Source organism: Anastrepha obliqua, chromosome 4, assembly GCF_027943255.1.
Source record: "Anastrepha obliqua isolate idAnaObli1 chromosome 4, idAnaObli1_1.0, whole genome shotgun sequence".
Lineage (NCBI taxonomy): Eukaryota > Metazoa > Arthropoda > Insecta > Diptera > Tephritidae > Anastrepha > Anastrepha obliqua.
In genome coordinates, this window is record NC_072895.1 from 61,563,021 (window position 1) to 61,590,954 (window position 27,934).

Genomic DNA, 27,934 nt, shown 5'->3' on the forward strand with positions numbered 1-27,934 from the left:
CGTTCGACATCTTGCTCTCTCCTACTTAAGTGAGCGTATATGTGTATACATATGCGCATATGTACATATATAAATTCACGTACTTGTATTTGCATATGCCTTCTTATTGATTATTATTAATGTGATTTACTTGAAGAATTTAAAATAAAACCAAGTTTGTTAATAATACCTGTTGTTTTAATGTTATTATTATTTTTTGACGTGATAACGTCTTATAATTCTATGTAGCCAGCTGCACGCACCAAAAAATGCGTCGTTATCTTGCTCATGCGTCGTTACCTTGCTTGAACAGCATGTTATGTTATGTTATGTTATGATATGTTATGTTGTTATGTTATGTTATGTTACGTTACGTTACGTTACGTTACGTTATGTTATGTTATGTTATGTTATGTTATGTTATGTTATGTTTTGTTATGTTATGTTATGTTATGTTATGTTATGTTATGTTATGTTATGTTATGTTATGTTATGTTATGTTATGTTATGTTATGTTATGTTATGTTATGTTATGTTATGTTATGTTATGTTATGTTATGTTATGTTATGTTATGTTATGTTATGTTATGTTATGTTATGTTATGTTATGTTATGTTATGTTATGTTATGTTATGTTATGTTATGTTATGTTATGTTATGTTATGTTATGTTATGTTATGTTATGTTATGTTATGTTATGTTATGTTATGTTATGTTATGTTATGTTATGTTATGTTATGTTATGTTATGTTATGTTATGTTATGTTATGTTTAAGTAATATATATTATGTTATGTTAATGTTAACTCATTCTCTATATCCATACAAAATATCTATCAAACAAATAAAATTAAAATTTTCTTTTGAAAAATGCAACCATTCAATTAGTATTTTCTTATGACGTTATCACGTTAAACTATCGTCAGTAAACCGACTTTACAGACAACCTCTTTTTTTAAATGCCTTATGTCAATCCTACAATCATTTAAAGTATACAGGATGGTTTGAGAATCTCGGCATCGGGGAAATTTATAAAACCCATCTCATTAACCTCTGCAGTTTGCAAATCAAATAGGACGAAAGGTAAACTTCTTTGCTCATTCCTAAAAAGGTAATCCTAGTTAAAAACAAAACGCGAGTGTATTTAAAAACTTTCAATAAAAAAAAATTAATTTGAACAGTTCATTTCGTTGAGAAAGTTTTGTTTTTAAGCCTCAGAAGGCAAATTGTTTCAACATTGTGGCCAGACAGAGTAGAACGTAAGTCCGTTAAAACAAAGATGAATGCTGAAAAAGATCTTTCAACACTAACTTGAGTTTCAAGTACTGAACGGACAAAAAAAGCTGGAGAGAGTCCTCATAGAAGGAAGAATTTCCCAAGTCATGTTCAAGTAAACCGCTTCTTAAAAGGGAAGTTGCACTTTTCACTGAAGAATCGTCAACCAAAAACGACAAATCTTCACTAGAATCACTTTTTGTTAGGCTGACTCCGCTCCATTCAAACCGTATAATTTCCCTCATCGAAACTTTGTTTGAGCTTTCTTGCTGCTACTTACCTTTTTATAATTTCAAAAACTTGACATAAACCGAGGCTGTTGATAAACATGGAAGGTTGCCACTGCTACAATGTTGAACTTGAGAATTTCCGCTTATTATTTTTTAGTTTTTTTTAACTAAACATGTAAATATTTATATACTTCATAACTGATCTCTTCCTCTTTAATATATGTATAGCTAATGACATCATGCGCAACAAAATAATCGTCTTAAAATCCGATCTTTCCCAAGATATCTGCGAAAGATCACAAATTTTTCAGACGCAAGCTTTTGCAATAGAACTCCTTCATTTAGACAATTTCACGGTTTTATTTTATTGGTTGTATATCCAATTGAATTCCGAATGGTAATCACGCACCAATCATTCGGCTACGGCGGCCGCCTATGTTAAATTAGATGTCAGTAAATTTAATAAAAAACTCTAGAAATGGAAAATATTGATTTTTCAATTCCGCTGTTTTCTCATACATACATACATATGTATGTATGTATTTGTTTTTATTTACATCAGTCAAAGAAAAGCAACAAAAATAGGTGAATCAGCTGTTTATAAATTTGTGGCTCGAAATATTCTTTACATATCCATACTTCTGGACATTTTATATTTTTAAGAGAATTTTTTCGCTTTCTACCCAATCGCCGGGCTTACTCGGGGCTATACAGAGAATAATCCATTAGGCACTTCGGCCGCTTATGTGATCTATTGTGCTTGACCGCGAGCGTAGTATAATTGTAGGCTTCTAATGAATTTGAGCCCTTCCTCAAGCTTCTTGTTCCATATTACCAATAGATTCAGAGTCACACCACCTAGTTGAGTAGGTATTTATCTTGCGAGAGCTGATAAAAAAATGCGTAATTTTACTAATCCTAGTTTCCTGAAATGATAACGAAGACTACATTGCCCCGTATAGTATCCAGTGAGAGTTCGAAAGATCTCTCTATCCAAAGTTAAGACCCTTCTGGCGTTCCTTTAGAAGGAAGGATAAATTATTTAGCCTGCTTCTGTCAAGGACTTTCCATACAGTGTCGTATGAATTCCGTGTCATGTCATGCTCATGTCCTAGTACCGTGCCCAGTGAGGCGGTGTTCCTTGCGAGTTTAGATGTTATCGTGTGAGACGGCATCCACATAGGCTTGTTGACATAATACAGATACGCTTCGAAGTAGTATCTCGCCGTAGGCATTCTTTTCCATAAATTTTGATACCATGGGTATCTGCTTAAAAGACTGTGGGATAACCGCCATCGCTATCGATCTTTTAAAATTCGGCCCAAAGACACCCGCACCAGATTACATGTATGGTTTAGCCGCATCGGTCTAAAATAGATATCTGGAAATTTCTGGAAATCTTTAGGGCAGGAGTCATTGCATCACTCAATTATGCTACACATTTGTTATGAATTTCGAAGCGATTTCCCTATGTCCTAGGCTCTTATTATCTATTTGTCCCTTACGACAGTTTGATCAGAAATATTGTTGAATTTTAGTTCTGCTAGAGTCGCTTCCTTCTCTATCATGATAGGGAAGCGAGGCGTTCTTATAAGTGCACTGAGTGTACTTCTGGGGCAGGTTCTCATCCCCTAGTTATGCTATGCATTAATAACTGTTTTTCTTGAGTAGCTGGGGGATGATAAATGGTTCACTAGACAGGGCTAGTTTACTGGGGTGCGCAGCCCTTGGTCGGGAAAAACCCGAGTCATTCCCGTAACGTAGAACCGGCTGCCATGGGAATGTTCTTGAGTAGCTCAAAAGATACGTTATTTTATTGGCACTTTGATGTTTTTGGAAATCTGGATTTTGGATTGACGTTGTTGTTTTTACGTATCAAAATAATTTTGTACAAGCTTGCTCACAAAAGCTTGCCCATCATTTGATGTTTCAGTCGACGTCCAACCTGCCGCCTTAATATTCAGTAAAAGTAGGAGAAGGGAGAGAAAAGTGAAAAATTTAGCTACTATTACAATTTGTTCTGTTAATAAAATACAAAAAAAAAAAACGACACTTTAATAAATTCTGTATAACTTTTATAAATTTGTTTATTTATTTATTTATTCACGATACTATGGCGGTGAGACGTGACTTTAGTATATCCACATATTTTTTACATCCTCTGCCGTTCGCCTCTTCATAGTATGGCAGTTTTTTCATTCGTTCCATCCATGCACTTAATTTGGGATACTTTTTGGCATCCAAATCGACTATGCCTGCAAATGACGATACGGTAGCAACACAGCAAAAATCCGCTATAGTCAAACGATCATCCACTAGATAGGTACTTTTTTCTAAAAAGCTCTCAATCAAAACATAACCCTCGATAATTCCCTGTGTCTTCTCTCGCGGCACAATGGAAATATTATGACGGAACATGGCTTGACTAATACTGCGCAGCGCCATGTAAAGTACACTGGCGTCGAAGAAAAGCCGTTGATGGACGCGAGCGCGTAATGCCAAATCTCGCGGATACAGTGCATCATTCTTGGCATACTTGTCCACAAGATAAGCACAGATGGCATGTGAGTCCCACAACCAGAAGCCATTGTCATTCAGCGTGGGAACTGTATGTTGTGGATTGTGTTTGATTAGTTCGCCAGTTAATTGCTCACCGGCCAATACATTCACATGCTTAAATTCGAATTTAAGCCCGAGCGCTTTCAACGTTAACAAACATGCACGCACAGGTGAACTGATGTCCATGCCATAAAGAATAATGACGGACATTTTATTTTACAATATTAAAAGTGAAAAAATTCTAAACCTTATGTTTTTAATAAATGTCAATTAAAACGGCTGCGTAGTTAGACCAATTCGAGCTTAAAACTCTTCTACTGTGGAATGGGAGAATAACAAAAACTAATATACTTGCATACATAAGTATGTATGTACATACAAGGTATATATATAAGTAAGGTATGTGCTTGCTTATATATGTAGTTACGTAGAGTAACACTCTTACTTGACTTCCACATCGATTGGGATGCGGTGTATGTACATGCATACCTATGTATATATGAACTTGTATGGATGTAGGTAGAGATGACATCGACGAACTTCATAACGGTTTTATTAGTTCTGTTCACATTCTTTTCCAGTAATATATAGGCAGTAACTTAATTTCTGAGAATTAGTCAGCATTTGATCGCAAAAACAAAACTTTCCAAAAAAAACAGAAACATAAAAGTTGCAAAACTCACGGCCGTCATCGACGTAAAACTTACCAGTTTCCATCGCGCAATTCCAGAAATCTATAAATTGGAAAATGCGATTTAGCCATGTCCGATCGTCCTTCGGTTCGTCTGCGTGCGCACGATAACACTGTGGAACAAATTCAGGTTAGCAAAAGTTAGGTCCATTCTGAGAGTGGCGGGTGAAAATAGAGGCGAAATTAGAAGACCCGTATCGCGGCGTTTGTTTATGTTAGTTCGAATTTTTTTTTAATCGGCCTTCGAAGTTTGCAGTCAAATGCCGATTTTCAGTATATTGTTTATATGGTTTTTTGGCTATAACTCGTCGACTAATTGATATTTTTTCAATCTGTAAAAGCCAAATTATTGCTAGAGACCTGTGCAATAATTACAATTTTTGAAAAAATTGATTTCGAAAATTTTTATGGTACTTATGAGGCAAAATGTTGGAAAAATTATTTTTTTTTCATGTTTTTTGAAAATATTTTCAACAAAACTAAGTCTTTTTTACATTTTGTGTGGTCTATAATATGCTTCTCAGTTTCTTAAATAAATGTAATTTGAAAAGAAAATTACGGGATTAAATACTTTGGCAGCTACTTTGACGAAAGTCACAAAATGTTCGAAAAATTAACGTTTTCCTTATTATTTCTTAATATCTGGCAAGCAACTCATTTTTTTCGCTTTTTTTCTTATCTAAAATATAGTTTTCAATCCATGACATAAATATCATGGAAAAAAATATAGTATCAGTCGAAAATTTGTGCGATATACACACATTCATTACATAAAACTAATGTAAAAAAACCCAAAATTCCTAGTAAACACATAGTAATTAAAAATCCCCAAAACCATTAAATAAATATCGATTTCGGTAGAAGTAATTAAAAAGAGAAGTTTCAAGAATTAGGAACATTCCAAAAACAATTAAAGAAAAGGAAATGCTAAGTATGGATTAAAAAAGGGATTTTCCGAGAAGAAAGCATGCTCCAAAAATAATTAAGGAAAAGGAAATTCCCAGAATACAATTAAGAAAGGGAATTTCCAGGAACAATCAATAGCTATTAAAATAATATTTGTAAACATTTGTGTTGCATGCGAACTAATTTTAAAAATAAAGATTCAGTTAAGACTCGAAACTCAGCCGAAGCTGATGTCTTTTAATTTTCGCTCGGTCGTGATAAAATTTGCTATTCATTCTTTTGGAACCTATTTCATTTATTGAGTGATTTAAGTTAAGTGTATCAGTTTCATAAAATTAACAAAAAAAAACATTCTATAATATATATTGTATTAAAAATGTCGGAACCAACATGTAAAATGAACCATTTTTGTAATATTTGTGGACGTTTCATAGTAAGCGATGAAAAATGCGGCAATGTGACTGATTCTTTTTTGGAAATCTATAGACAATATTTCTCGCAAGAGTTTATCAATGACGTAAACTATGCCCCTAAAAAAGTTTGCTTTAATTGCTATTCAATTCTTATGCAATGGAAAAGTGAAAAGAAGAAGGCTATGCCTTTTGGTGTACCAATGATTTGGTCAGATAATAGCCCACATCAAGAAGAAAATTGCTATGGATGTACCAACTACAATAAAACTTTGAATAGAAGGAAAACAAAGAATAAAACTTATGTAGCAGTGTCAAGTGTCCAATTACCATTACCGCACTCAGAATTCGTTCCAGTACCAACATACCGAAGTACTGATCTTCAAACAGGTATCAGTACTACAACCACCCCTGCCACACCCATGGATTTCTCCTCAGAATTCAACCCTGGTGAAGGTACATCAAATAAAACATCAAAGGACCCAATCCTAATAACACAAAACCAATTGGATGGAATTGTTGCAAATTTGTGTTTGACTCAGAAAAAATCAGAACGACTGGCGTCATTTTTGAAAGGAAATAATTTGCTGACGAAAGGTACAAAAGTAACAGCATATCGAAAACGCCAAAAAGAGTTACAAAAGTTCTTCAATGTCAATGATGCAAAAAATTTCGCTTATTGCAACGATATTGAAAAGTTAATGGAGGCGATAGGGTTAACCTATAAAAAAGATGATTGGCGTCTCTTTATCGATAGTTCACTAATCAGCTTAAAAGTTGTGCTTTTGCACAAGACAAATAGAATGCCTTCTGTTCCGATTGCGTATAGCACTGACACTAGTGAAACTTTCGATAAATTGAAAGACATTCTGGAAGTAGTCGAATATAACGAACACCAATGGCGCATTTGCTGCGACCTCAAAGTAGTTTCCTTGATTACAGGCTTAACAGCATCTGGCCGTCCAAAATATCCGTGTTTTTTGTGCGATTGGGATTCACGATACGGAGAAGGTATTAAAGGAAGAAACCAGTACAAACAACATAACTGGAGTAGTCGAATTGGGCGAAAATGGCCTAATGACAATAGGCTACACGAAAGTCTTGTTCCTGAAATGAAAATTTTGTTGCCGTTGCTCCACATTAAACTTGGCATTGCTAAAAATTTTTTGAAATGTATCGCAAAAAGACCAGCAGTATTCAACCGCTTGAAAGATATTTTCCCAAGACTAAGTAAGGCCAAAATTCAGGAAGGGGTTGTTAATGGTCCCGACATACGGAAACTAATGAGTCGTCAAGATTTTGAGCAAGTTCTGACAGACCGAGAATTAAATGGATGGCTCGCATTGAAAGCAGTCATCAAAGGACTTTTGGGTAAAGAACGTGAAGAAAACTACAGGCAATCTGTTGCAAACATGTTGGCAGCTTTCGCTGAAATTGGGGTTAATATGTCATACAAAATTCATCTCTTGCATCAGCATCTTGAAAAACTCGCTCAACAGTTGCCAACTGAATCTGATGAGCAAGGCGAACGTCATCACCAAACTGCGCTTCCATTTGAAATAAGGTAACTATAGAGTGTGCATATTTTGAATTCCTAGATTTTTCTAATATCTTGGTCAGAGTGCACAATTTAAACATCTTAACGATTGAAAACTATTTTCGTTTCAGGTACAGAGGAAAGAAATCTCCAGATGCGATACTCGCTGAAATTTGTTGGTGGTATAAAAACACCTTTGAAGAAGAGGAAGACGAGGAAACAGAGGAAGAAGGGGAAGACACAGATGAAAATCCAGAATATCTGTTGGACGAAATAATCGATCTCTCTGATGATGATGACGATGACCAAGACATTAGAGAGAGCAGTGATGTTGATCCACAGCCGCCTGCTAAACGGCAGCTGGCCAAATTATTAATTTAATTTATTTTATTTTTCTACTTAAAACTTTTCATTATTAACATTTCAAAATTATATTTTTTTCCATATTTTTATATTTTCTTTTTCTATGTTTCTTCAAAACCAACACTGAACAAAATTGGTAAATAAAAAATGAGAAATAAATTAATATTAAGCTCAAAAAACGCAAGTTTTGTATTATGACTGTATGCCTAAAGCGCAAATTGTCGACTAAGACAATTTTTTTTCAAATTACATTTATTTAAGAAACTGAGAAGCATATTATAGACCACACAAAATGTAAAAAAGACTTAGTTTTGTTGAAAATATTTTCAAAAAACATGAAAAAAAAATAATTTTTCCAACATTTTGCCTCATAAGTACCATAAAAATTTTCGAAATCAATTTTTTCAAAAATTGTAATTATTGCACAGGTCTCTAGCAATAATTTGGCTTTTACAGATTGAAAAAATATCAATTAGTCGATGAGTTATAGCCAAAAAACCATATAAACAATATACTGAAAATCGGCATTTGACTGCAAACTTCGAAGGCCGATTAAAAAAAAATTCGAACTAACATAAACAAACGCCGCGATACGGGTCTTCTAATTTCGCCTCTATTTTCACCCGCCACTCTCAGAATGGACCTAACTTTTGCTAACCTGAATTTGTTCCACAGTGTAATTCGAGCAAAAATTGATATATGTATTTAAATTAAACTGCGTACGCATTAGACTTTAGTTTTATTTTTAACACACTTTTATTAGGTCGGGTTGTATGTATGTATGTATGAATGTATGTAACGGAATCTTTGAGCTTAATTTTCACTGGCTTCTAAAAATCTGATCGACTTGGAATTTTGCACACCTATCAAGGACCGATGACAATGTAATATTTTGATAAAAGTTTTCCACTATCCTTATTAGGATTGCCAGGATTAATATTTTCTTTTTTTACCTGTGGGAAAAAAGTAAGGTGAATTTGGTTGTAAAATGAAAAAATCTTTATTTATTCTTGTAAATCAATTTCATCCCCTTCAAAATAATCCCCTCTCGATGAAATACACTTATGCCAACGATTTTTTCAATCCCCGAAACATGCCAAATAGCCCATTTCCGGTATAGCCATCAGCACCTTCTTTGATTCAGCTTTTATCTCCTCAATCGACTCGAAACGCGTTCCCCGGAGTGGTCTCTTGAGTTTTGGGAATAGCCAGAAGTCACACGGAGCCAAATCAGGCGAATACGGTGGTTGCGGAATGATATGCGTGGAATTTTTGGCGAAATGGTCACGAAGAACGAGTGCAGTGTGAGACGGTGCATTATCGTGATGCAAAAACCAAGAGTTGTTGGCCCATAATTCTGGTCTTTTTAGATGAATTGCTTCACGTAAACGACGCATAACGCTCAAATAATACTCCTTATTAACAGTTTGGCCAGTTTGGCGATTTTTGAGCACTAACTCCTTCACTTTATTGACGTGTTGGTCATCTGTTGACGTCGATGGTCGTCCGGAGCGCTCCAAGTCATCAACACGTTCTCGACCCACTTTGAAGTCTTTGTACCACTTATAAACATTTTTCTGCGACATGGTCGAGTCACCAAATGCCTTCTGCAGCATGCTAAACGTTTCCGCAGCGGAAATTTCATTCCGCAAACAAAATTTGATGGCACTTCTCTACTCAATCAAATCAGACATTGTAAAAATCGAAAAATGCACTCTTGGTCGTTTGGTAAACAGAGGCGTAAATATATTACTGATAATGACATTCACATGAAAGTTGGCCCAGATGTTACTAACAGTGCTGCCAACTCATGAAAAAATAACTAGACCGAAATTTTAATCCCGCGAAGTTTAACCAATAAATTCACCTTACTTTTTGCCCACAGTAATATATGAAAATTAAATAGGCAATAAAGGTGCATACGCGAAAGTTTCTGAAAATTTTTGATTAAAAAGTTTGGAATTTTGATAAAAACTTGTTGAATTTTTTAAAGCTTAAAATAAAAATTAAATAATCAAAATGTTGTTATATGTTGCACTGTTATTATTGTAATTACATGTGTATGTGTAAGTATACCTATAAAAATAAACGGGATGATGAATGAATCTTCAGGATGAGCCATATCTGTGCGTTCGTCTATGCGCACGATCATCATCGAATTAAGATCATTTTTAAATTAAATTTCAATTAATTAAATTTATAAAACTTTTGTTATTATCTCTACAAATTTATTATTATTTAAACTTATTCAATTAAATTTTATTAATTTAGTTTGGCGCACTATTTTATTGCAAACCATTTTTTCTCTTTGTAATCAAAAATTTTTCTAATGATTCTGATCAGTCATTTTGTATTTATTTTTTATTATAATTTCTCAACAACACAGCGTTAAACAGAAATTGTGCACAATCATTATTTATAGAAAATCTAGCTGATGTATTTAAATGTACAAACATACAGTCTATCTAATAGAAACGTGACCGCCAAAACTTAGAAACTATTTAACCAACTCGATTCTAACAAATTGCATTATATGGACTTATACTATTTATTATAAATTATTCAATAAAATATTAGGTGCGCAACTAAGTTCCCGCTGTTTGTCAATAGATGCCGCCAGCAGTGTGTACTAGTCGATTCTAAGATAATCTAAACGTCATAAACTAAGCTTAGACATATGGTAAACAAAATGCTTCGACACATTAGTGATTTTGTTTTGGTATCATATAATTTTGGTTTTGTGCAAACGTCTGAATTTGTGCCGAATAATCGTCATTTGCGGGAAGTGTTGATTTTCCTCTTTCATTCGAAAAAAACGGCGGCTGAAGCGCCTCGAGAGCTACAAAAAGTTTATGGAGATACAGCTTTAAGTGAAACAACGTGCCGAGATTGGTTCCGTCGCTTAAAAGACGGTGATTTTAATGTTGACTACCGTCCGCGTGAAGGGAGGCCAAAAACCTTCGAAGACGCTGAATTGGAGGCATTGCTCAATGAGGATCCTTGTCAAACTCAAGAAGAGCTTGCTTCAGTATTAGGAGTTACCCGCCAACCCATTTCGAAGCGATTGCATGCTTTGGGAATGATTCAGAAACAGGGGACTTGGGTTCTTTATGAGTTAAAACCAAGAGATGTTGAACGTCGTTTTTTCGCCTGTGAATAACTGCTCCAGCGGCAAAAAAGGCCGGGTTTTCTTCATTGCATCGTGACGGGTGATGAAAAATGGATTCATTACAGCAATCCAAAGAAAAGAAAGTCATGGGGACTGCCTGGTCATGATTCTACGTCGTCGTCTCGGCCGAATATTCACGCTGCGAAGGTTATTATATGTATTTGGTGGGACCAAGTTGGTGTTATTTATTATGAACTGTTAAAACCAAGCGAAACCATCACTAGGGATCGGTATCGACTTCAATTGGTGCGATTGAACCGAGCACTGTGCGAGAAGCGGTCGCAATACGCGGAGAGGCATGAAAAAGTGATTCTACAGTATGACAATGCTCGGCTTCACGTTGTCAAACCTGTTAAAACCTACCTGGAAACACTGAAATGGCAAAGCCTACCCCAAACGCCATATTCTTCAGATATTTCGCCGTCCACTTATCACCTGTTCCGATCGACGGCACATGGTCTAGCTGACCAGCAGTTCCATTCATAAGAAGACATCAAAAAATGGCTTGATCCGTGGATAGCCTCAAAAGATGAACTGTTTTACCGCGACGGTATACGAGATCTACCAGAAAGATGAAAAAAAGTAGTAGTCAGCGATGGGCAAAACTTTCAATGATTCACTTGTAACCATTTTTTCAGAATAAAGTTGTAGTAGTTAGTTGCGCACCTAATAAATAGTCACCACCATCAGCTAAAATGGCTTCACATCTTCTAGTCATACTTTGTGTTAATTTCGGCGCAAGTTGTGGAGGTAATCGGCTCCAAATCAGCCGAATTTGCCTGGATAACTGTTTGGCTGCCCTTATTGGTTTTCCTTCGAGTTTTTGCTTAACTATTACCCAAACATTTTCAATGGAACTCACACCAGGCGACTGTGAAGCCTAATCCAACATTTCAATCCCATTTTGCCGATTCCACTCTATACACCTTCGTTTTCGATGCTTGGGATCGTTGTCTTCGCATCTGACAGTAATAATGTTTTTAGGTATATTTTTTCATCAAATCTGCATTAAAATTGGCGGTAAACACAAATAAACGGTCAAATCCTTTTTCGAAAAAGCAGTCGCGCCTTAACTGGATGCTAAACAGTTCTTTGAAGTTGTCGGTTATTAGCAGTACACCAGGACCGACCTATGCAACTATTCGTCCAAATGCAAGATTCTGCCGGGAATATTTCTTTTGCCCGAATCCGTTCTGAATTTGAGGTCTCCGCAAACTTTCTCGAATCTCAACTTCACCACAAATTCGGATTTGTTACAAACAAATCAGTGATCTTTAACGTTTTTAGCTTCGGTATACCAGGCATTGGCAGACCTCCGAGTGGACTTTTGCCATGAAAAAGCTCCTTACAAAAAATATTTGCTGTCCGGAGTCGCATAAAACTGTAGAGTTAAAGGGTGTAAGCGGCAATTATATATAATACATATGTATATATACCGTTGCACCTATTTATTATGAACGTCTTCGATTTCTTCAAATATTTTGCAATATCTGCAGATGTATGTGATATTTTTGGACGTTTGTGTACATAGAAGCACTGCTTCAAACCGTTTTTCATACGTGGAACGCATTTTGTAAAAACAACGTACGATTTTTAAATTTCTCGCAAAACTAACAAATTGCACAACGCGTATTGCGGAACCGAACTCTAAGTTTGAATTTTGCCGGTCACGCTTCTATTAGACAGACTGTATGTACATACTTGCTTATCTCACTTAAATAATTTTTTTAACAACCTATCTACAGCTTTACGAACATATCAACTGGTGATAAGCACATAGGTATTTACATACACGCCTACAACGACGTCAAGTAGAAGACTTTTTACTAATTAAAATTAATTAAGGAATGACAGAAATAACGCACACAGGTGATCAATTGCTAAGGTGACTGTAGTCTCGTCAATTTAAAAATAAAATGCAAAGTATTTCGTATCCAATCAGATATCATTTGTTAAAGTAAATTAAGAAACATTTTGCGACTGTGTCGCTAACAAAGCAAGTATCTGACGTCATTATTAAACCAACGAGTATATCTTATCATCAGAATATGTATGCCCAAAGCTCATATCGCTCTCAGCTCATACGATAGTCTGGAAGAATTATCGGGAAAGATGTATAAAACTGCACGATTGCGATTATGCAGTCAGTTATTACGCTGAGAACGCTAAAGAGCAGTAACGTGAACAGAAGAAGCTAAACTTTTTAAATAAACCCAATATCTGAGAAATTAATTAAGATTTTTAAGTGATACAAACTATCCAATAATGTCGTCCAAATTAGTTTTATATGGCACCAAACTAAGTCCACCCGTTCGCGCCGTGCAGCTCACCCTCAAAGCACTTAATCTTGACTTTGAGTTTCGCGAATTGAATCTCTTTTCCAAAGATCAGTTCCAACCGGAATTCCTAAAGAAGAATCCCCAACATACAGTGCCTGCTCTAGAGGATGGTGAACACATAGTTGTGGACTCGCATGCTATTGCCGCCTATTTGGTGCGCAAGTATGGCAAGGATGATGCGCTCTATCCGAAAGATTTTCACGCACGCGCCATTGTTGATCAGCGTCTATACTATGAAGCAGCCACATTGTTTGCCACCTGTCTTAAGCAAATTACCGGGCCACTCTTTTACCAGAATGTCACTGAGGTGCCAAAAGAAAAATTCGATCAAATACGCGATGCCTACACTATGCTGGAGGAATTTCTCGCCAAAAGCACCTATGTAGCTGGGGAGAATTTGACAATTGCCGATTTCAGCATCGTTTCGACGGTGAGTTCATTCAATGCGGCCTTTGTGTCAGTCGATAAGAGCAAGTGGCCGAAATTGGCTGAATGGCTGAAAGGCATGGAATCATTGCCATACTATGCGGAGGCGAATGGGGCAGGTCTAAAGATGTATGCCGATTTAATTCTTAGTAAATTGCCAAAGCAATATGAGAAGCTGTGGAAGAAGGCATTGGAAGATATCAAAAGTAGCAAGCAGTGAGTGGCAAGTGTGAGATATGCACTAAAATGAATCATGAAGTCGATTTTCGCGATGGTCGTTAAAAATGTTAAGTAGTCATTATGCAATAATACATTTGTCTTAATTGAGAATTGTAAATAAATATTTGTAAGCTTATTTTTAACCGAGTAAATTGTATGGCATATGTATGAACTCGTTTTGCTTAAAATAAATTATGCAAATGTATACACATAAATATTTATATTTACATATCGTCATCATCATTTCCAAGCCCCTTTGTGCCATTCAACTATAATGACTTTTGTCGTTGTGAAAGATGACGACATGCAATAAGGCATAAGGAAGCATTTCTTCCTTCTGTTGCTATCGTTAAACGAGCCTTCAACGGTGGCAGGCCGTTTCTAGATTGGTTTTCCACTATGCTGATATCGGGGTCACCTAATAAAGTAGACCCGCGAATTGAGTTGTTCCCCCACTCCTCTCTTGAATGTCCTAAACGATTATTGTTGACTTCTAAATTTTTAAGATTTATAGGCTGGCAGCCGAAAATCACTTCTGTATTACTTTTTTTAGCTGGTTTTTCCACTCGATTTCAACCGCTTTTTTCTTTTTCCTTTTTAAAAATGTTCCCAGTTTGACCCTTATCCATCACCAATTCTGTATTCTATTTACAATACCACCTTGACCAAAAAGTTCAAGGACCAACCGCCAGGCGACGCTCTAAGTGAACTGATTAGAGCTCCGTGATTAACATTCATACCAAAATTATCGCCAATGCTTTGAATTTATAACAGCGAGTTTGTATTAAATGTTGCGTTAAAATGGATTCAATGGCGCAAACTTCTTCGAAATGTTGGGAAACTGTATCGGTGAAGATACTTAAAAAAAAACAACTGCTTTCGAGTGGCATGAACGCTTCAGAAGAGTTCGTGAGTCCATTGAGGAGGAAAAACGTAGTGGCAGACCGTTCACAATGAAAATTGATGAAAACATCAATAAAGTTACAGAAAAGTTGATAAATAACCGAAAGTTAACCATCAGAGAACCAGAGAACTTGAACATCGCTTATGGATCCGTTCAGGACATTGTATTTAGCAAATTTGATCCCAAAGGATCTGAATTTTATGCAAAAAATGGGCCGCGTTGATATCGCCAAAGGCATGATTTCCAAGGCTGAATCTGACCCAACTTTCAACAAAAAAATCATTAAAAGAAAAGAGTCAGCCATCGAATTCACCTGACATGACTACCTCCGATTTTTTTTCTATTTGAGCGAGTCAAAAAACCACTACGGGGAATGTGCCTTAACAGCCCAAAAGAAGTAATAGAAAAATTGGAGAGGGCTCTGATGGCTTTAACGAAAATAGAGTTCCATAGTTGGATCAAACGTTGTCGTAACATATACCAGTAACAGTTGATGGGGAGTACTTTATGCTTTATTTCTTCCAATACAATTTTTTTTAACCGTTTTCAAATTTGTTTAAAGAGATGCCTCGCATTCTAAAAATGCGAGAACGGCGTAATTGGTTTGGATGATTATTGCTTTGTTAGGTCCAATACAAGGTTGGTTCAGAAGCACAGAATTTTTGGAAAACACCAGAGAAAAAACCGGAAAATCGGCAAAGTTTATATTTTAACATATAATATTTTATTGTTTTAGTTTCAACAACATAAACATTCCTCATTAATGTTAGCGGAATGTGTGCTGAAGTGACAGTAACTGTCAGCATATAAAACCGGGCCACTCCGATAACGTAGAACCAACTTTTGTGAGCATTTTTTATATCGAAGTGTCCTTTCATACATTATTTGTTAAAAAAATTACACTTATTGCAAAAAATCTTCCTACCGTCGAAATTGCAAAATCATAAAAATTAACAGGTTATTTTGCATTTTCATTGCTCACAGCATATTTTTCTTGTTTTCCATATATATTTACAACTCACAATTCTAATTAATATATTTTTGATCACAATGATTGAAGTTAGCAGGTTGATTGAGATTCAGTCCGTTATGAAGAATAATCAAATAAATTATAACTGATATGAAGTGGGTTGGTGTCGAAATTCTGTATGTACAAAATTCTGCTTTTTAAAATTCTGCTTTTTTAAAATTCTGCTTTTTTAAAATTCTGCTTTTTTAAAATTCTGCTTTCTAAAATTCTGCTTTCAAAATTCTGTATTACAAAATTCTGTATTAAAATATAATGTTAACAATGTTAAAGAGGTAATGTAATTATTTAATTTATTATTATTATTTTTTTATTATTATTCGAGATATTAAATAAAAAAAAAATAATAATAATAATTTTTTCTTCAGTTTCGATAGAATCCACAGTATTTTTGCGTAGAACTTCTTTTTGCGTGGGCGGCCTTCGGCCGCGCTTCAAAAACATAACCCTCATTAGTATAACTCCGGCTACGCAATCCACCGTATTTTTGCGTAGAACTGCTTTTCGAGTTCTATAAGAATCCGCCATAAGATTGCGGCGCCACGGAAACAGCAGAATCCCCTCGTACATATGTGCATACCTACATTAATTATAGTTGATAACAGTTATACATTGGTATGTACATATGTTTGCAATCAAATATTACCTGGAGATGAGAACTTTGACTCTTTTCTTGTATGACGAAAATCACAAAACTTGAATAAAGCAGAATTTTGAAAAAGCAGAATTTTAGAAAGCAGAATTTTTTTGCAATTTACAGAATTTTGTCACCCAGAATTTTGTAATACAGAATAATGAGCAGAATAGGGAGCGTATGAAGTTTAGTTCGCATTCGTAAAATAGTAGTTTTAAATAAAAATTGATTTAAACCATACCTTAAATATCTATGTAAATAAGCTTCCGTATATCCTTTGAATTTACTTCCCTCATTACTTAATTTCGTTATTAATTCATGTGTCGATAGTGCTTAATAATCTTTTCCAAAAATTAACTGTCTAATAGCTTAACTTTTCTAGTCAAAAAAAAATCTTATTAGAGCAGTGAGCCGTAAGTAAGCCCTGGCAGCTAGTGCTCCTTTTATTATAAAATAATAATTTATTGTTATTTCCTATATATTAAAAAAAAAATAATAATAAAACCCTTTCTCAAGACCAATTCAAAGCTTTCCATAAAATTACACGCGTTCAAACCATTAGATGAGATTGGCAACTGATGGTTTCACTGTCCAAACAGGAATCTGAAGCTGCTGCAGCAACAGTATTCGGTTCTACGTCACCGGAACGACCCGGATTTATATCCTACAAAGTACTGTTGAACTACTGTTATACTATTACAACAATTGCAACAATGACTGTCACTTCAGCGGTACTACTAAAAATGTATTGGGTATATTTTATTGCGATAAATGAACTTTATTCCCGCCATGCTGAAAAACCTTTAAGAATAAACAACAGATTTGTTTGCGGCAGCTGTTATTTCGCTTTATTTCAAATTTTTCTTGAAAGTTCAAATCGGATAATCTTTTTTAAATATTCTTGCTCAACATTAGTTTGACATTCATGTCATCTGTTATTACTTCATTTACACTGGCCATTCTTTTTACGATATTTATCACTTTTATGCTAATTTGGCAAGCCCGTAGTAACCTGTATGTTGGCCCATTTTAAGCATTAATAAATCGATCACAACGGGAAAAGTGGCAGCAGATTGGTTCAATTACAATTGATTTGTTTGCTTTTTATTATTATTTAATTTTTTGGTGCCTATTTAGCCACGCAACCAACTGCTCTCAAAGTTCCATCGAAAGGATTAATTATTTATCAACGATTTAAACCATTTAGTATTTTTTTATTACATTTTTTGTGTTTTTTCTTTGAGTTTAAAAATAAGAAATAAAGTCGAAGAATTCAGTTGATATTGAAATAAATTTGCTAAAAAAGTACTGAGCGTTGAAGATCAAGTTTAAGAAAATTAATTTAATTGGTAAATATCTAAACGTTTTTGTGTTTTTATATATTGTATATAATGCATTGTTGCAGTATCGAGAAATAAGGGTAAATGGAGTAGAATAAGTATTTTAAATTTACGTTTAAAAATTATCATTCATTTCGTTTCATTCGTCTCCAGTTTAAGAAGTCTGATCTTTTGTCGCTTTGATATTTAATTTTTTTTTTCAAGTTTTCTAGATATTTATTTTTTTAATTTTAATTTATATTTTTTGAAACTAGCGTGTATGCGATTTCTTGACGCTTCTATGCATCATTCTCTTCACTTTTTTACTTGATTTGTATTTGGAATTGTGTTAGTTTTCAGAATGTGCTAAACGAACTATTCAACGCTTTATTCATTTCGTTTGGTTTTTTTATATTTTCTTTATACTGTTTAATATTTTTTTTTGTTTTTCGGTGTGTTATCTATCAGTTTAAGAGGTTATTAATTAGTGTTTATATATATATTTTTGTTTAATGCGCGAATGGATTTGCTAAATTCAGTCATCGTCATCCTCTGATTCGGCCTCTTGCAACCAAGTCAGCCAGTTGTTAACTTGGAATAATGCAGTCCCCTTTCCAGGGTATTTGTCTGATATTTCCTCTTTCCACAGTATGAAGGTCTCCTCTTCGATAACTTCCGCCTCATAGAGATATTTGAACCAGCGGCAGAGCATACCTTAAAATGTAAGTAAGAAAAGCCTTAATATTTTCACTACAACAATTACGTTTAACGGAAGCCTAAATTTTATTCTAGGAAACAAATACTGTTTTTATACCAATATTTATTTGCTATTGCATATTTGTTTTTTTCCTACCTTTTGGGAAATTTTCATTGTAGCAGAAAACTTGTAGTGCATGGATAGCGATTAATTGCAGCTCGTTGCTGCCACCTAGGAATGTCTGCAAAATTTGGCAATACTTAAGTAGCAGTGATTCCTCCTTCTCAATGGTCGCACGATCGGGATGTTTTTTAATGTCGGCATCTTCGGCCAAAGTGGTTTCCTACAAAATTAAAAATAAATTAGTAGTTTTATTTTATTTTCTACTATGCACATCGTCGCCCTAGTGTCAGAAGAATGCATGTAGAAATTTTCCAATTTTGAGTTAATGGCTTAATTAACCTTTGGATGTTCTTTGTTATACCAAAACCCAGAATACCATACGTACAAAGCAAACAAACATTCTAATTTTCGTAGAGCAATAAATTTTCAAACTTGAATTCCTAGCATTTAAATTTTACATGTTTATTTATTCATGTTTTGGCATAAGCAGAACGACACAAGATATGTGAAATGCAGTACTCACTTTTGTGATAAATTTCACCAACACTGTCATGAGTGCATTTATAAAGCCAGCATCTTTGTAGAACTTGGCATCCACGTTGCTCTTAATCCATTTGTAGAAAGCTGCGGGATTTGGATCACTAGTCAATTGCTTCCACATCTCTGCCTGCACTTTGAGTAGCGGATACAAGAAGGCCAAGTTGCGATCGTCCAATATTTCGGCCAAACGCGCCTTATTGCGATCCACCTCTGGTAAACTATTCATTAAATCGATTTTACTGGCGCGGAACTTTTCAGCTAATGCATCCTTGCCAATGTACTTATGCAGCTGCTGTAGCACAAGCAGGAATAGTGGATAATGCTGACCATTATCGGTGTAATTAGCAATATCGGTCAATTTGAGTAAACCCACATCGGCGACGGCTCGGCTTAATAGTCCAGCAACATGCGTAGCAATGCGTGGATTCAAAGTTTCCCGCTCATTCATTTTATTGATTACTTGCTTGAAAATTTCCAGTATGATGTTGGATTTGATATTGCATTGCTTGTGCACTGCGGATAGGAAAGCGACTACACGGTCCAAATACTTGTCCTCGGCCTTTTCAAGCACATCCATAATGATACTAATGCAAACATCTTTCATGCATTTTTCAGGCACTTTCAGATCCATGAAACCTTCTACTAGCGCATTAAATTGCTTGCTATAAGGGCTATCATTAGCATTGGAGCTGGCCACACCACTGTCATTGTGTTCGTCTTCAGTGATTGTTACATCCTCTTCCTCTTCAGATTCATAGAAGAACTTATCCTTAACGAATGCATTTGTTTTTTTCAAAATCTCTTCTTTGTTGAATGCTTTATCCTTTTTCTGTTTGTTTGTTACAGCACCAGTAGCTTTCTCCACAGACCCTTGCTTAGTGACTAGCTGTTGCGGATCAACGGACGTCGAGCTGCGTTTATCTGCAGCATCTGCCACGCTTAAAAATTCCGAATTGTTTTCGGCAACGCCAGCCGCCTTAATACCTCTTTCTCCACTCACCGCGTTCGATGCACCGAAATTTGGAGAAGAAGAAGTTGTCTTCAGACCTCTATCAATGATTAAGCCTAAATTGGCCGGTTGAGAATTTTTTTCACTATCGTACTCTGCGGAAGGTGTCGATGAAGGACGAGCTGGATTATTAATATGAGAAGTGGGTGTACCAAGAAGCGGGTATTGCGTATTAGATAGCTGATCTTTGTTTTGTCCACCGCTGCGGTTAGAGCCTCCACTTCCGAAATTACTGCCGCCACTGTTTGGTGGTGTAGATATTGGCAACATCGTTGGCAGTTTATGGTTTTGTGAAGCCGCTTTAAAGAGAAGCGAGTTTGCGGCTGGTCGCATCTGGAGATTCTCGACTGGATCTTGATTTGTGGACATTAAATTCCGTTTGAACCTTGGCGCTAATTCTTTGCTATTCAACAGCGGATTGCCACCGCCACTACCATATTGTGATGAGTTAGATGAATCAGCATCACGTCCCATATTATGGGCATTGCGGCCACCACCGCGTCCCTCTTCACGATTTCCACCGGGACCACCATTTTGGTTGTTGTGCTTATTGTAACGATTGTTGTAATTATTGCCATCTCGTCCCCCCTGATTACGATCACGACCATTGTAGGGTCGATTTGAGTTGCTGGTACCAAATCTATGAAAGAATCACATTTTTAATATGATGACATGCAACATTTGGCTTAATTTAGTTGGTTTGTAAATTTGCAATACTTACGGTGAAACGATAGGCGATGCTCCTGTAACACTCAAACTGCTAAACATGTCGTTGAAACCCGGCTGAAGATTTATGTGGAAGCGATTCATCCAGCTATCACCGTCGCGGTCGTTGTTGCGCATTTCGCGATTCCTTTGTGCGAACGGCGTACGAATAATTGTATCATCGTCAGTGCGAATCTGCTTGATGGGCACGGGTCCCTCAGTGGTTGCCACTTTACGGGGTATCCAATTGTTTTCACGTAATTCGATGACATCCTTCAGCATGAAGCGTATCCGTGGCGGATAGTCAGTCGATTTTGATCGGCGTTCCAAAGTATCGAAGTACTGGTTCATCAGCTCTTTGCCCTGTTCTGAATCCAAGTTCTTACCGCAAGTCTTGAGCAACTGTGCCAAGCACTCCATGTCCTCGCACATTTCTTGCGGCATGGCAGAGCGTTTCTTCTTCTTATCGAGCAACTCCATGATGCACTGATGCAACACAGTCTTCGACAACATGTCCAATTTGTGGAGTTCACCGATGAATTTGACATTACCCAGCATACGCTGCTTGGCCAAGTGCCGGCGCTCTTCTTCATCGGTGTCATTTTCACTAACATTGACTTGCGACTGTGGTCGATGTACCTTGTTAAATTGATTATTATTATCGCCGTCGGCGTTGTCGCGTTTTAAGCGATTATTGAATTTATCACGGCAAACAGCGATCAGTAGACGTAGAAAAGTGCACGAACTATTTGGATCCTTTTCGAAAGATGGGGCCTCTTCTGATAGACGCTTGCACAACTGTGCATACATAGACGAGTACTTAGGCTCATCTAGGGCTTTATCAAAAATCAACAATATAACACCGTTCAAAATGAGAATTGAGTTTAGATCGAGCTTCAACAATTCATCGCTAAGTTCTTGAAATTTTTCTGGAGTCAATTTGTTGAGAATACCACGAACCTAGACACCAAGGTATAAATAGAGAAAATTTATTTTGCCACTAAGAACTCTTAAACAAAAAATGAGTATAAAAAATGGTCGGCCTTATCGTGAATACCATGTGAGCCAAATTACAACAATATAGGGACGAATTTTCACACTTTATTTTTTAATTTTTTATTGCAATATATGAGACCGATTTGTTCACATGGAATTCACGATAATTTCAAATATAATAATTCATCGATATTTGAGCTGACTCACCTTTCTGAAGACGGCATCATTCTTTTCACTCTGAGTAAGTCCATGCTGTGGACGTAAAGAGGGTGGTACCCAACGACCCGCAGCTGGTGGTGGTGGTGTGGGAGATGGTGTTGGATGTTGTGCGCCGATTGCGGCACCAGCCGAATTTGGCGATATGCCACGCGACGACGATGAAGCTGAATTTACGGAAGATGGTGTTGATGAGAGTGCTCCTGGTACTGGTCCGGTTCCTGTTGTTGCAGATGATCCTGATGCATTTCCGCCGCGTATTGGTGGTGTGCGGTTGTTATAGGCTCTACCGCCTTCAGCGGCAGCCGGTGCGCGTTCGTAACGATCCTCTATTGAAATACCGCCTTGTCGGAGAGCAGACGGTATGTTACTGTTGCCGTTACCTTGCTCAGAAGCCTTATAACGCCCTTTATTACCTCGTTCTAGACTATTTGTATTATTGCCTGTGTTGTAACGTGAACGTGGTGTGTCGTCGTAATCACGATAATTATTGCTGCTGCCGTAATCTTCCCGATGATTTGATCTTACGCTTACATTTCCATCATTATAACCGTTACGGGGTCCGTAACCCGACTTGCTTGAATAATTGTTGTTGTACCCAGTGTTTGATGCGGTACCATATGACCTCTGTTGTCCATTTCCGTTTTCGTAACGAGAGCCCTGCTGTTGGCGATAGCTGCTGCCGCCGCCAGTGGTTGAATTGCTTAAATTACGATTACCACCATTATAACTGCCATCTGTAGACCCTTGATTGTTGTATCGTCTGTTGTTGCTTCCGTCGGCGTTGTAAGAGCCGCGTCCGCTGTTACCTTCGTTACCTATGATAGCGCGTCCAATGCCATGGCCAATACCAGCACCACTAAGAGTGCCGTTACCGCCGGATCCAATGGATGATTTGGGGCCCTGTCCCAAAGTGTCACTATTTTTGTTATAGTAACGCGACGACGACGAGTCACCCTGGTAAGTTCGTCGAGGTCGTGGGCTTACGTCCGAATCGTATTGTCGAATTTTGGCGGAGTTCCTATTAAAGGCGGTACCAATATATCCCGAAGCGCTACCTGCTCCAGTTCGTCCTCCAACACCGATACTTGGACCAGATGATCCGCTTCCGTTGGAGATTATACCACGCTCTTCTACGGACGTTGGTGACCCACCAATACTATGTCCAAGGTTCCCGGTGTTTTTATAACCACCTACGTTATTCCCTTTCGGACGATAGCTACCAGCACCAATACTGGTGTTGCCGTTCGTTGGATTAGAACCCTTATCAATCTTTACTAAATTCTTCAAGTTGTTGAAAGTGTCCGATGCGGTAGTAATCGGTAAAAGATTTGGACTTGTATTTAAAAGGGTTTTACCGACCGTTGGTGTGGGCGGTGATTGGCCGCCGCAGCTGACGCCGCCGCCTCCTCCTCCTCCTCGGTTACTCGAATTGTCGTGAAAACGCTCAATATCAGTTTGATGAGCCGTTATTGCAAGGTGTAAACCGCTGCCGCCGATGCTGGTGTCACCGGTGCTGCTGCCTCCCTCAATGGTGCTTGCTTTCACGTTCCTGTCGTGCGCTATGGTGCCTGAATAAAGATCGCTGGTTGGATCCCAACGTTGCCTTGGGTCGTCGAAAGGCTGCGAAAAATGAGCACCAAACGTTGAATGAGGAATGGTGGAAACTTTTTGGTTGACGCGTGTACAAAGAATCAAATCCGCGTTACTGCTACCACGACAGTTGCTGACGTTACTTTCCGCCGTTGCGCTTTGATATGGCAAAAATGCTATTGGTTTTGATAAGGAAATGCTCTGAATGTTTACAAAATATTTCGCTCAGCCGTACTGCTAAGTCTGACTGTCTGTCTAATTCACTGACTGACTGATCAACTGAGTGACTGGAGATTTAAACGATACACTCAACTCACACGCACACACTCACGGTTGCCGATAACGTAAAATTTTTAACGAATGAAGACGCAAACAAGTTGAATATGATTACAAGTTTCACTATTTCCTTCGCAGTTATGCGATTTCCACAATTTATATATCTTTAAAAGTTATTATAATTTAAACTTAGCTTTCTTATAAAAGAATGTAGTTTTCTTCAAAGTCAATTGCCTTGTGGTTGTAAATATCCTGCAATAAAGAGTAAAAAAGTATATGTTACAAAATATCAATTTAAAATAATAAGAAAAATATTATATACGCTTTAATGTACATATTTCACATAAATAATTGTAGGTACTAGGTATATTTATAACTTAAATCGTTGAGGAACAAACCGTCAAACGGCAGTAGAAATTTGCATGTAAAATTTCATTTATGTTAATATTTTCACTATCGTATAACTGTAGAAACCGGAACACCCATGCGCCTTTCACATCGGAAAGCAATGATAAACTGGTCGTCCGTCAAAATTATAATTCCAGTTGTTAACTTCGTCGACGAAATTCCAACAAAAACAATGCATATTCAATTCGTCTCATTCCACTTCGCACTTTGCCAGTATGCCTGCAAATATACCTGCCACATACAAAAATTATCCGAAAGCTTTCGTATGCTCGTCCGACATCTACCTACTCTTCCAGCTCCTGCTGATGCTGTCGCAGCTGATTGTACTGCTACTACTGCTGCTGCTAAACGATTTTTTGCGTTATTTTCCTAACTTACGTGTTTTTATGTATTTCTCACATCCACCGTTTATTGCAGTTTTTGTTTACTGTATTTTCATCACGTAGACGTTTCGTATATATTCTTTGTGTTAAAAGAATGCTTGTGATTGCTCAGACTTGCCAAATTTCTACGAGATCGAGTACTTTATTGGCAACATAAATATCTTTAAAATATTCAGACTCTCGGTAAAAATATAGACACATTTTTCTTTTTTCTCTAGAAATCTTATCGGAACAGAATATAAGTTTGATTTTGGTTAGGTTAAATGTTCAAACTACATCGAAACAATCCCTTTCAATATTGCTCGAGTCAGAAAAGTGCTGAAGTTAAATATGTGTTTTCTTAAGTTATTTCATTTCAAAACCTATTTTAATTTAGTTAAAATTCAAACAAGTCTTGATCCTTTAATGTGCATGTGAAATGCAAAAAGGATCTACGATATTGAAAGTCTTCCGCGTTAATTTTACTATTTTACAGTTTATTTCCAATTTCAGATTACATGCATACCTACTCAGTCACTAGATGACTTTTATTCAGAAGTGATTTTATAATTTTAGTTCGAATAAATCAGATGTCAGTAGTGAATAGACGCTATCTTTTTTGTCATTTGCGACATTTGTCAAGTCAAAAATGGTCGATCATATCGCAAAGTGTGTGGAAATAATAATCGTCTGAATGGGTCGGAAATTCGAAGGTTGGTGAAAAAATTTAGAGAAACTGATTCTATCGAGGATAGAAAAAGGACTGGCAGACCAAAAACTGAACTTCTGTTGAGAATATTGCGCAAAGTGTTGCTGAACAATCTTCAACATGGATGTCTCGACGTTCCTAACAATTAGGCTTTCATGAATTGACTGTTTGGCGGATTTTACCTATAGATGTAATTTATTAAATGTATATTAATGTAAATGTATATTAAATGTAATTTTTAACATCTAATTATTAAGAAATAATGAGACCTTAAAGAATCTAAATTTTTACATTTTTTTTTCAATTACTCTTTACGCGTGTTTTGAAATACCCTTTACAAGTATTTAAATTTTGTATAATTTAATTTCTCATCAGCTTTTATAGATTTATATCTGATTTTGTTAGGTATTTAATATCGCATAGAACCGTCGGCTCCTGCCGACTGTTCGAAAATATCCCTAAAAAACTACCAAATGATCGCAATTAAATTACTATTTTTGCTCTATCATGAAATAAAATAAAAAAAATGTTTCTTTATTCCTTTACAAACATATTATTTAAACTTAAAATTTGCCATATACAATGCCGACCAGGATCTAGCATTCTATGCCAAGCAACATTCTTTCTAGTTTTTCTTCTTAGCGAACTAAATGATTACTAAAATTTCGCGATATTCTGGTTTATAATGCACTTAAACATATCCCGAAATATGGGAACGCAAAAAATGGGACAACGCCACAGAGCACGAAAAACCACTCCTAAAGAAGGTGAGGGTCATTGGCAAGCACATTTAAAACCTCCAGTGCTACCAAAATTGAAGAGCCATCAATATATGGTTTCCATATATATCCAAAAACAATTAAAAGACGATCGAATGAAAAAAATGTACGCGGATGCATAGTGCAATGCAAGACACTTGTTACAAAAAATAATGAAAGATCCACACTTCTGTTCGCCAAAGAGCTCATTGATGAGTTACTTCTCAAACAAACGTATCCTAATCCCATTATGAACATTTGGTGCGATATTAAGCAGCACATTAAGGCAGTAAAACCTAGTAACTTGAGTGAAGTGAACACAAATAGAAGATGTATGGAACGCAATATCACATCTTAGGAGAGTTTCTACTTTCATAGAAAAATTATAGTTATGATTTAGTGGGCTAAAAAGAAAAACTATAGGGAGAATGTTGTCTTGGAATGAAGTGCTCAATTCGTGACAACCAATGTACATACATAAGTGTAAAAACCCAACAAATTATAAATTCTTACGTAATTTTTTTCATATTTTATTTGTTGTTATCGATCAAATGTGAAGAATGCAGAGTAGGTTTATAAACATGTAATGCAGCGTGTTAAAGAGCAACCCGCAAAAATAGCCCAACACAAGGCCTGGGTCAAACGATAATTTCTGATCTCAACACTCAACAATTAGTGAGATTGCAACAATCAATTTATGTAACCCGAATAGATCGTGCCCGCGACAGACGATTCTACGTTATTGGAACGACTCCGATTTATATCCCTCCAATAACTCTCCGACTTCAGCAGCATTTCGCGAAAATTAATGGGGAATGTTTCATGTTTTACAAATCATGTTAACGAGATCAAACTATTCAACCATTCGCAATTTTGCAAATTCAGGCTTCGTTAAAAACAGGTATGTTTTACCTTCTTATATATAGATGAAGACAAAATTATTCTTAGACAGTACTTCCTTAAATTCCACATATGTAATACTATTTACTACAAAAGATTCGTTTTATCATCACAAAAGCGCAATCAGTGCATCATCTACGTTCAAGAGAAAATTAAATAACTCAAAGCAATGCAATAAGTGTAATAAGTATAATGAAACATGATGGTGGAGTTGTATTAGGTTAGAGTTGGTAGTAATGGTTGCCCAGAGAGTGGGCTCACTTGGACGAAAAAAGTTTGGTTCATCCTTTGTGATACCATTGCAAGAGGGGAAAAAAGAGGTGAAGGAAAAAGGACGATAAGACGAAAGGGAAAGGGGTGGGGAGGGTTGAGGGTTTGTGGACTATGAACGGTGACTAGTCTGCGGTTGTGTTAGCCTTTTTATGCTGCTGATGAAGTTCATCAGATTTTTGTTATCAAGACCTGCTCTATCAGAACCAAGATACTAGAGTCTTAGTCCCGCGAGACCTGGGCAGCTAAAAAGCAGGTGCTGGGATGATTCCACCTCAGTCGGTTCTACGTTACCGAAACGACCCATATTTATATCCGGCCAGGGACTGTCGCTCCAGCAGCATTCCCCGTATATAGGTAGGGGAAATGTTTATGCTGCTACAATA

General features: G+C 36.5%; 3 protein-coding genes across 3 annotated transcripts; 1 reads left to right on the top strand and 2 right to left on the bottom strand.

Annotated features, from left to right (window-relative positions):
- Positions 1-3,545: 3,545 nt before the first annotated feature.
- Positions 3,546-4,349, bottom strand: LOC129245053 (glutathione S-transferase 1-like). The gene has a single exon (XM_054883017.1). It carries the CDS (start codon positions 4,250-4,252, stop codon positions 3,587-3,589), a length of 666 nt encoding a protein of 221 aa, XP_054738992.1. The 5' UTR covers positions 4,253-4,349; the 3' UTR covers positions 3,546-3,586.
- Positions 4,350-12,979: 8,630 nt separating this feature from the next.
- On the top strand, positions 12,980-14,317 carry LOC129245051 (glutathione S-transferase 1). The gene has a single exon (XM_054883014.1). The coding sequence runs from the start codon at positions 13,384-13,386 to the stop codon at positions 14,101-14,103; it is 720 nt and encodes a 239-aa protein (XP_054738989.1). The 5' UTR covers positions 12,980-13,383; the 3' UTR covers positions 14,104-14,317.
- Positions 14,318-17,488: 3,171 nt separating this feature from the next.
- LOC129244182 (eukaryotic translation initiation factor 4 gamma 2) lies at positions 17,489-24,087 on the bottom strand (the record flags this gene model as incomplete). Its single annotated transcript, XM_054881796.1, has 5 exons — positions 17,489-18,700; positions 18,840-19,026; positions 19,330-20,995; positions 21,077-22,020; positions 22,264-24,087. Coding segments are annotated over 5 exons (4,800 nt in total), but the record flags the coding sequence as incomplete, so codon positions are not given.
- Between the last annotated feature and the right edge of the window lie 3,847 nt (positions 24,088-27,934).